Below are 11,547 nucleotides of genomic sequence, written 5' to 3'. Positions count from 1 at the left end.
TTGAGATATGACCATTGTTTTTAAAAATAATGTCAATTGTAGGTTATGATATTTTTTTAGTTGTTTTCTCCAAATAAATCACATATATATATCTACAATAATTATTTTAAGATACAATTTCAAGAACACAGAAAATGAAGCAACTAAGACATCAAATAAAAATTGTTGTTTAATTAAGTGTTTAATCACTTGGAATAATTTTAGTAAGACACATTTTAATTATTTCTTATAGGAAAAATTACGTTCAATAAATCCAACTTAATTTGACTAAAAACACTTTAGTTTAATAGGTTGAACTTCATTAATTACAATTATTGGAATGAATTTTGAAGATAGTTTTTATCCACCAGATCTTTTTATCTTTTACCTTTTGAACCAGTAAACATCTTCTTTTGTTAACATTTTTTCATTTTTTTACTTTAATAAATTATTTAATTAAAATTCAATAATTTGTAAATTATTCAATTACAATTATTTGCAAATTAAAGTCTTAAAGTTTAGGGCTTTTGCGAATTATAATTTTTTTTTTAATTACAATCATCAAATTAAGTATCAAAGTCTATAACATTCATGTCAATCACTTTGACCCCATCAAATAATTATTTAGTAAAATATCAACCCTCATTTTATATTTTGTGTCAAAGTTAACAATATGTTTAAATGGAGTATTTAAAATCCAAGACTTACTTTAAAATTTATGTGGATCCTTTTTACAAATTAATTGCCAATCAACATATTACATTTGTACCTTTTACAAAAAAAATTATATTTTTAAAAATAGGAAAATTTACTAAGAATAATTCAATATTTTCATGATTTTCCTTATAATAATCTCACCTATTAATTAACCATGAATGATCTCAACGTTAGTGATACTTTCCTAGAGTAAATTTGGGTAATTCAATGACTTGCTATAGTAGGTAATTCACTAAAAAATTAAACTGAAAATTAATATATAAAATTAGACAAAATTTTAAAAAATTTACATAAAAAATTCTAAATAAAAAAAAATCAGAATTATTTTTGAACATTTTTTTAACATTTTTTTCAATATTTTATTTTAATTTGTCTTTTTTTAATAAATAACTTGCTATAACAAATCATTAGGTTACAGGGTATATTTTAGGAAAATACTCTCAAAAATTGAAATTATTTATGATTAATCAATAGGTAAAATTGTTGTAAAAAAGTCATGAAAAAATTTGATTATTTTAGATTATTTTTCAAAAAAAATACTATTAGACTATGACATGAGTCTTGGGATAAAGTGTCAAACTAGCACTACTAGGAAACGCTGCCGTAATGATAACACAACTGCAAAGGAACAGATGCACATTATGTTTTGAAAAAATTGCGATGAATTTAGCTAACGATGATAAACAAATTGTGATTATTAACTTTAGCGATGGAACAGACGTTCGTCGCTAGACTAAAAATTATAGTGATGGTTAGGTTTGTCGGTAGTCCATCACTATCGCCATATTAACAATTGCGACCGGCTTTCGTCGAACTAAATTTCGCCCTTAAACTGGTTTGTCTGTAAAAAAGTATGTAACTAGATAGAATAAGTTCATTATTATCGCGATGAACAAGCAAGTAATGTGATTGTCACATGAAAAACAATATGATGAACTCGCCACGAAAATTAATTGTCAGTTTCCGCGATGAAATCTTCATGACTACATCTGTTGCGTGTTTTCAACATCGTATTTGCGCTAGAATTAATCTAGCGATCAAAGGTGCACTGACTAACTAATTCCCGTCAAGAGTCCATCACTAAAGACGTTTAGCGATGAAAAGGACGAGCGGAAAGTCCGTAACTAAATCTTCATTCTTTAATAGTATAGGTATTATATTACTGTAAATAATTTAAAAAGTGTATAAAAATTATAATAGAAGTATAAGGAGTAATGGGATTATAGTTTGAGTATATTTTAATAATATTAAAATATTTTAAAAATATAATTAATAAGAAAAATAATCATCATCATATTCAGCATATATATACATCTTATAGAAAAATACTCCGACAAAAATTATGTTAAAAGCTTAAATTAATAAGTAATACTTAGCTTCCATTACATAATGTAACATTACATCCTACAAATAGATAAATTAAGTTAAATCTAGTGATCTTAATTATATGATTTACAAATTATATATGAGATAGATTAATATATACACATTAGCTTCTCTATTTAAATAACTAATTATCCTACAAGCTAAGGTTATTAATAAACTAAATTAATTGATTTCACATATAAAGATCAACGACCCAATCAACGCTAGTATCAGGAAGGCCGTAGAACATACTATCAAAGCAACATCCTACCATTCCAAGACCAAATTGTTGTTGGGCAAGAATGTGATGATCCATTGTTAGTGAAGAACTTGGACTGTTACTTGATATATTATCTGTTGTTGATGATGATATTGCTGATGCCGATGCTGATGCTGATGATCTTTTAATTACTAGTTTATCAATTTCCTTCTTTGCATCATTGAGTTTATCTTTTAAACTTAATACCTGCACATAAACACTAAATTTATGTTATTATTAATATTAATGTGAAAAGTGTTAAAATATTGGTATCTCATCTCTCTTCTAAATAAAGCACAATAAAGCATTGAAGCATTTTTTTTTTTCTATGTTTGATATATATATATATATATATATATATATATATATATATATATATATATATATATATATATATATATATATATATATATATATATATATATATATATATATATATATATATATATAAACTTAAACTGTAAAGTTATATTATAGAAAAATAACAAGAATATATTATATTTAAGAAGCATTATATATTTATAATTTTTCATTAATAAATACTATTCTCCTATTCTTTATATTTATTTTATGTCATATAGTCTCAGGCTATTATAATAAAAACCGACGAAAAGAAATTTCAAAACTAGAAAACAAGCTACTGGGTTGCTCTGATCTTCAGTTTTGATCATTTAATATAATAGTGTTAAAGTGTCCATTATTAAACACATTTGTTTTAATTATAGTGAACCTCTTTTGTGTTTGTACGTAGGTTAACTGTTCACCTTCTTATTTGGGTTACTCAGACCCATATAATTTAAAGGAAACATTAAATAGAATAATCCAACATTTTATTAATATTCTCATAATAGTCTTAACTTTTGATTAACCATGAATAATTTCAATTTTAGGGTCACTTACCCAAGAACATTATTGACCAAATGGTGACCGATTTTTACAGGTTAATTAATAAAAGCAAAAATTTAAATTAAAAATTATAAATATTAAAAATTACTCCTTCCGTTCCCTAATAAAGTTCCCATAAGGATTGTTGAAATACTTAAATTGTAGAGATACTTAAAGTATATCATAAATTGTAGAGATGCAAATGGTCAGTTTAATCTTTCACAGAATTTAATTAGATACTTAAAGTTAAATATAAACGAGTGTAACAAATTATACATTCATAAGAGAATGCTAATAAAGTATGTAACATATTTGAAAAGCTTAATCATCTACTTGAACCTTTGATTTAGTCAATTTTTTGACACTTGTTGAAATACGTTAAATTTGTTATTTGTGCATGGTGAAGATCTGATGGTATATTTATTGAATAGAAATGTTCAATTATTATTTGTTAGTGCAGATGAAGTATGTAGTAATACACATGGTTTTTGACCAACTGTACTATATAATGTTATTTGATTACAATTTATATAATCAAAATATTCGAAATCATGATCAATAGATGTGTCATGTGTGAGGAATCAAAGAATACCCTACAACTTAATCTTTCCAACAACATTCTTGAAAAAAAGCTAAACACACTACTATGAATCATTTCTTAACTTGAAATTGTACAAGTATTCCTTTTTGTTAATTATTAAATACTTCCTCTCTTCGTCTTATTAGTGAAAACGAATTCAATTTAAAAATTAGACAAAATGTAAGTAAATAATAGAAATAAGTAGTTAAGATGAAAATAAAAAATAATTGTTGATGAGATTAGAAAGAAAGTAAGACTATTGCAAAAAAACAATTATAAAAAATAATATACAAAATAAAATAAAAAATAATAGAAATTGAGAATAGCAACAACATTAGTATTCATTTAACATTAGTTAAGATGTTTTCCAATTATATAAATTTTTAAATGGATGGTTCCTAGGGGTTACACTTGGAGGGTGTCACATGTAGGGTATAATAAAAAGACAAATGCGTGTGAGAGATTATTTTTAATTGGGCCGGTTTATTATATATTTTTAAAAATATTATAAGTAGGCATTAAAAATAATATAAGTAGGCATTTATATATTGCGATTAGACATTAAGGATATGATAAGTAGATATTAGAAATAATATAAATAGACATTTAGTTTTAATAAATTGAACCCGAGAGACGTGTCTCAAAAGACTAGCTGATAGCAAAAAGTGGCATATGGGGAATGGTCCAATGACTACCTTAAAAATTACTAGTATATTACAAAGTTGTACCTAGATACCCCATTTTTCTATTCTCCATTGTACATACTATGTCTTTTCAACTTGTTCTGCATTTGGGTAGCAATGGCTTTATACTAGCTACTTTATTTATCATATTATCTCCGTTTTTCATTTCACTCCATTATTTTTACAAATATTTTCATATAAAACAAATAAATAGTGAAGAGTATGATTATATAAAAAAAACTTCTTAAAAATAAATATTTTATATTATATCATCAAATAGATTTATGTGATCTTAAATTTTCTTGGGATTTTGACAATTTTCTTGCTTTGTTCTGTTAAATTCTATATGTCTATTTAAGTAATTGAAAGTGATTAAGAAAGAGTTGAATTAAAGTACACATGGATATGTGCACATCCTTATTGCATAAGATGTTGGGATATCCTAGTATAAAGCTTTGCTAATAATACCATTATTAATTTAGCTCTATTAATGAGCGTTAATTTAAGACTAAGAATTTTCTTTTAAAGTAGTTTTATAAATTCATACCCTAACACTGTTGGCTATAGAAGTATAAAGTTCCGGTGTGAGAAAATTAATTTTTTTATAAATAGCGAGAATTAAATCTTTGTTATAAAGATGAAAGAAAAAAACCTCATCCACTTAACTAACGCATAATATTTAAGAGTATATAAACTTTTCTTTTTGAAAATTCAGGTTGTATAGATCAAGAAGAAAAAAATATAATATAGAAAAGACCAAGACTGCTGGCATAAAAAATCCCAAGAGGAAAAAAGCCATAGAAATAAAGTCCTAAACTATAACAGGCCACCCAAATAACATAGGATTGGACTATGTTCCTAAGTTCGAAAAATACCAAAAAACAAGCTACACTGGAACTGACCAATACCCAACTAGATACAAAACCTACAAACCTAAAAAACGTACAATAAAGAGTGATAGAGGCCGTGTTTATTCAGATTAGTAGGTCTATTTCAGATTAGGTGTTTTAAGTCGATTTACAACTGAATCTTGTGCCTACATTGATTTTTATTTAATTTAAAATTCATTTTGAAGTTAAGTTAAAATCAATATTAATCACAAATTCAGATAAATATTAAATAGTCCCATTATTTCAAACAAACTCTAAATGATGATGAAATATGCTATTAGTGCATTTTGTTGAATGAAATATATATAGAAAATTGATAATTGTACCTCAGTTTCCAGACGACACTTTTCCACCACAAGGTTCTCATGTTCATCCCTCAATTTAGAATACTCCTGCTCTAATTTCTTATTCTTCCAACGCGTCCTTCGGTTTTGGAACCAGACCGCGACTTGCCTCGGATCTAAACCTAGCTCCGAGGCAAGCCGATCTTTGCGTTCCGATTCGAGTTTGTGTTCACAACCGAAGTTCATTTCTAACATATTTACTTGCTCTTCACTTAGCTTCCTCTTCTTCGCTGCCGAATTATTTTCTTCTTTCTTATTCTTTCTTCTCCTACGTCGTTTCAGCTCATCTCCTACAAGTTTAATCAAATACGTTATCATTCTATCAAGATTAGCCACTTCATTAATGTTTAGATATACAATCCTTTAAGATTTTGTTGCTGTAATTCGTGGACATGGTAAAAACCAGCGTGAAAAGGTTACGAGTTCGATTCTCAATCGCCCGTTATTTAAAGAGGAAAATTTAGTGCCAATTATGAGGAGAGTCTATTTTGCAACTACACTTTCTAGCCTAAATGATTCTCGTGGGAGGGGGCAAATTAGAGATAATAACATAACAGTCTTGCTTAAACTTTTGATTAAGTTGATTTCTTAATAGTTCATTTTATATATTTCAAACGAAACATTTACCTTGTTGTGGAGCCATTTGGGTGTATAATTCGGAGTAAAAATGAGGAGTTAAGCCTATTGAATCATCTTCTCCTTGCATGGTTTTAGATTTTTATGTGCTAATTGAATTTTGTCGCTGTCTCAACTTAGTTTGCTTAGCTCGTAAAACATATATAGTATGTTTCTTCTTTTTAAATTTATTTTTTCAGGCATGGAGTGAAGGGTGGTTGATTAGAAGTGAGATGGTGCATGTGTGGATAAAGGATATGAAAGGGAAGACTTCATTTATACAGGGTGGACCTAGGGTAAAATGGGAATTCATGAATAATTAGTACTAATGTGCTACTTATCCATACTTGTATTTAGAGTAAATATTTATATGCGAAATAAAAGTCAAACTAAGAAAACATGGCAATTAGAGTAGAAAAGTAAGAAAATATTATTGTTATTAACAGTAAGAAATAGTTGTAAATATAAGGTCATAATAATTCGTCACATAATCTCACTGTTGCGCATTCGTGTGGACATGGGACACCCGTGGGCTCGGGCCAACAAACTCATGGGTAGGTCAAGAGCGTTGACTTACACATAAACTCGATGAGATTCATTGTTTCCCAAAACTATATTGTAGCATGAGGATTAGCTCATTTAATATATATGTAAGTCCATAACTCACTATTTTATCGATGTAAAATTTCATCTCACATGTGAAATATTTCCAACAATAAGATAATATAGAAGAAAAAATTAAACTATTAACCTTCTCATTATGTGGTAAATACTTACCTAGTGGAATAGAAGAGAAATATTTATCTCGTGATCCCCTCAAAATAAGGCTAATCATCATTCTTTTCCTCTCACCTTCTGTATTTTATTCCTTTTTTTTGGTTCCATTTAAATTCTCCTCTACTTACCTTTATAGTTTAACTTTTTATATTAACAATTGGGCGTCTAATGTTTCAATAATAAAATTGGTTATCGAAATATTTATATATACTAATAGTTGCTAGAAGAAACGGAAGGAAATCGGACTTGTAGGTCGGAGAAATTATCAGTTTTACTCTATCATATACTCTTGCATTTTTTGGTTTTGCTAGCTGTTGTTTTGGTAGAAAATTATTTTTAATTGGTTGTTGATTGAAAAGTACTTTGAAAACTAAGTAGATGAAAAGAATATTTAGATCAACTAAAATGACATTAAATTTGTTGATGAAAATTAGAAAAGACGATGTTGTTCATATACATAAATAGAATTACGAGAAAATCAGGGGCACAAAAAAACATAAATAATAATATAGCAAATGATTGAGAGAAAAAGCAGTGTAGCATTATGAAATTTTTAAAAACTTATGGGTGTTTTTGTCTTAGCAGTGTAAGTAGTCATTGAAAATTTTATTTTAAATAACAAACTAGACAACTAATAGATAATAGGCACAATTGACAAATACATTTGCCCACAAAATTATACTTAGAGTTTGTTTGACATAACAGTTTAAATAGTTATTAGTGATTTCATAAAATTAGAAATTATTTTTTAGAAAAAAAGTGTCAATATTTAATAAAGTAGCAATTTAAGTGTGATTTAGTGGTGTAGGTAGTAATATTCATAACATTATAACTTGTGTTTCAAATATCTTAATACTACTACCTACAACTAACATCTACTTAGATAGATATCTGAAGGTTCAATTTTGGAGACTAAATACACTCTAGAAGGGGGTGCATATAGAATTTACTCGTTTTGAAATTTCTTTTGGAATACATATCATAGTCTTGAAATTGGTTTTATGATAATAATTATTTGCAAATGATAAATTGCGGAATAATAAAGAATAAAAGTAACTTAGATAAAAAACAATGATTTGTTAACGAGGTTAAGCTACAAGTAGTTTAATACCTATCTAAGGTTATCGTAACCCTAAGATTGAAACCTCTTTCATTAATTTTTGAACTTTATATAACTTAAAGAACTCACTTTTTTAATAAGACACACCCTCGTAAAGAACAATCTATCAATTCTCTCGTAATGAAAGATAACATACTCTTAAATAGAAACACAACACTTTATAAAATTTTTTTACACAAGACTATTTTAAAGAATGATCTTACATGATACAGGGGCGTTTGCTTCATGACTTTACATTTAACTTTTTCGTTGACTTTTTACTTTTAGCTTATTGATCGGTCAAACAATCAAAAAAAGTGTTTGATAAATAGCTTTTATACATTATTAGGTAGTTGGATGGGATGGACAAGTGAACATGATGATGTATTAGGGGCTAGGTTGAAATATGTTTTCATGAGTTTATGGCAAGGAATCTAAAGGAAATCTAATCATTTTAGTACTTACCGTATTATAATGATTGATTTTTTTTTTTTGTTTTTCATTTTTTTTTTTTTTTTTTTTGGTTTTAATTCGGGTTGTAACATAAGAAAAAAGATAAACTCAATTAATAACACATTACCATATTATGTTTTTAGATTATATAAAAAAAATTAAAATACTCAAATAAATAGTAAAATATAGCTCCCCGTAAGATCATGTATTATCTTAATACATCTATTTCCATACGAATGTAATTGAAACGCTCTTGAGTCAAAGGCTTTAAGAAGATATCTGCTAGTTGGTGATTGGTTAGAACAAATGATAAATGATGTGACATTTTTCAATGGATAAAATAATAACGTACCTCAATATGTTTTGTACGTGAATGTTGTACTTTATTTTTTGTTACACATACGGCGCTTGTATTGTCATATTTTATAGGGACACTTTTCAAGTGAATTTCAAGATCTTTTAGTTATTGTGTGATCCATAAAATCTAAGAGCAACATACTCTAGCGGTAATGTATTATGCCTCAACTAGTGATCACTACCGAGTTTTATTTCTTGGAATGCCAAGATATTAAAGATAATCCAAGAAATTCACAAGATCCAGATGTGCTTTTTCGATTTACTTTTTGACCAGCATATATAATCTACATCAGAATATCCTACCAAGGCAATACCATAGACCGAAGTTTTTGGTCCTTTTAAATATCTTAACATATGTTTGACTACTGTTAAATGAGATTCCTTAGGATTTGCCAAAATCTTGCACATAATATATATACTAAACATGATATCAAGACAACTTATAGTTAAATACAATACGGATTCGATAATACTTCAATAGATTTTTTGTTCCACATTTTGACCTTCAAGATCTTGATCTTAACTTATTGTAGAGCTCATAAGAATACTTGCTATTTTGCATTGACCAATAAAGAGCTCATATTTCTTTTGCTTTACTTGTAGAGCAAGAAAGAATGTTAGATTGTCCATTATGCTCATTTCAAATTCTCTACACATAATCTTAGAAATTCTTTACATAAAGTATCATTAGTAGCACCAAAAAGAATGTCATGATCATAAACTTGAACAAGTAAGATATTATTATTTTTAGTTTTGATGAAAGGAGTTTTATCAATTTTTTTTCTCTTTTAAAGTTATTTTCCAAGAGATAATTGCTAAAATGATCATAGCAAGCTCTAAGGACTTGTTTCGAACCATTCTGACCTTTATTTAACTTAAAAATTAGAAAACTACCTAAAATAATTCAAATTTTTTATGATTTTCCTAATAATCCCACCTATTGATTAATCATGAATAATTCTAATTTTAGTGGGTATTTGCCTAGAATAAACTTGGGTAACCCGTTGACCTGCTATAGTAGGTAATTCACCAAAAAATTAAATAGAAAATAAATCTAAAATTAGAGAAAATTTTTAAAAATTTACAATAACAATTCTAAATGATAAAAAAAAATCATAAATTTTGTTTTAACATTTTTCTAATATTTTTTTCGACATTTTAGTTTAATTTATCTTTTTTTAAAAAAAAATAAAACTTGCTATAGCAAGTCATACGGTCATCAGCTTTACTCTACGAAAATACCCCTCAAAGTTGGGATTATTCATGGTTAATCAATAGGTGAGATTATTGTAGGAAAATCATGAATAGATTGGATTATTCTTGGTAATTTTTCCTTAAAAATCTAATAAGTAAAGGTTGTATTTTCAAAACCTGGAGTTAATTTGTTCAATATAGACTTCTTCTTGTAGATATCCATTTAGAAAGAAGCACTTGACATCCATTTGATATAAATTAATTTTCAAGTAGGATGCAAAAGTATGTATTATTTCAATAGATTATAATCGTGCTACTGGTTCAAACATTTCATTATAATATGGACTTTGGTGGGACGTTCAGCTTGCATGGAATGCATGGTCATCCTGTTTCTTGCATATTTCAAAGTCTTGGGGGGTAAATATTGTTCTAGTATCTAGTTCATTGTTTTCATCGTTTAGACTTTGAATTGGATCTTAAAGATTGAAAGGCGCAAACTTCTTTGAGTTTTCATTATTTTTCGTTTTATCATCAGAGGTTTCATATGAGTACTTGTTTAGATTTGGATGTACAAAACCTTCACGTAACATGGCATTGTTAAGTTCATCAAACCCAGTACATGCCCATCCGACTGTTTTGACTGGTCTATTTGTGCCCAAATTATGATGATTGATAATATTATTTTTTTTACTATCTCACTAAAATTAGCAACCACTAAGAAGATTGTGACTAAAATGGTCAAAAATTAGCAACTAGGTGGACAGGTAAGTTGGCTATTCGATTGGCATTAGCAAGTAACACGGTAGTACTAGGTGCTTGTTCATTATTAATTTTGTTTCCTTGTTTAAGGTTTCTTCTCTTGTATAAATTATAGTATTGTATTATTCAATAAAATCAATACAAATTAAGTATTCAAAATTCAAACACTAATCTCTATTTTATTATTTTCGCATTATTAATTTCTTCATTGCTGACAGAAATGTCATGGTGGAATGTACTACTATGGTGATAATAATAAGCATGTTTTTTTAGTGATTAAAGCTTTATTTGGTATGTCTTATTGTAATTGGTCTTAACTTATTGAAAGTTGTATGAATTTATTGGTTATTACTAGTATTTTAAATGGTAAGGCCTAAAGTAAGTGTATCATGCAAGATTTTCATTATAATACCTCTAGTTGATCCTAAAAGAAATCGAGGAGAGCTAGAGAGAACAATCACTCAAATTAATGAAATCGAGGAGTTGGGATCCGAAATCCTCAGCACCTAACCTTTAGTAAATATAAAAATAAACCAATAAAGTGTTTGTGGTTTGGTATATTTCATTGTTTTTTGCTATGTAATTGGGTGG

At 27.4% G+C, this 11,547-nt stretch overlaps 1 protein-coding gene across 1 annotated transcript; it reads right to left on the bottom strand.

The window, feature by feature from the left end:
- Positions 1–2,049: 2,049 nt before the first annotated feature.
- On the bottom strand, positions 2,050–6,567 carry LOC130808626 (homeobox-leucine zipper protein ATHB-40-like). The gene is made up of 3 exons (XM_057674079.1): positions 6,330–6,567; positions 5,685–5,992; positions 2,050–2,527 (listed from the first exon to the last, which is right to left on the bottom strand). Exons 1-3 carry the CDS (start codon positions 6,406–6,408, stop codon positions 2,255–2,257), a joined length of 660 nt encoding a protein of 219 aa, XP_057530062.1. The 5' UTR covers positions 6,409–6,567; the 3' UTR covers positions 2,050–2,254.
- Between the last annotated feature and the right edge of the window lie 4,980 nt (positions 6,568–11,547).

This window comes from Amaranthus tricolor, chromosome 3 (assembly GCF_026212465.1).
Source record: "Amaranthus tricolor cultivar Red isolate AtriRed21 chromosome 3, ASM2621246v1, whole genome shotgun sequence".
NCBI classification, from domain to species: Eukaryota; Viridiplantae; Streptophyta; class Magnoliopsida; order Caryophyllales; family Amaranthaceae; genus Amaranthus; species Amaranthus tricolor.
Note: the sequence above shows the minus strand (reverse complement) of the source record. Positions and strands in the feature narration are given on the sequence as shown.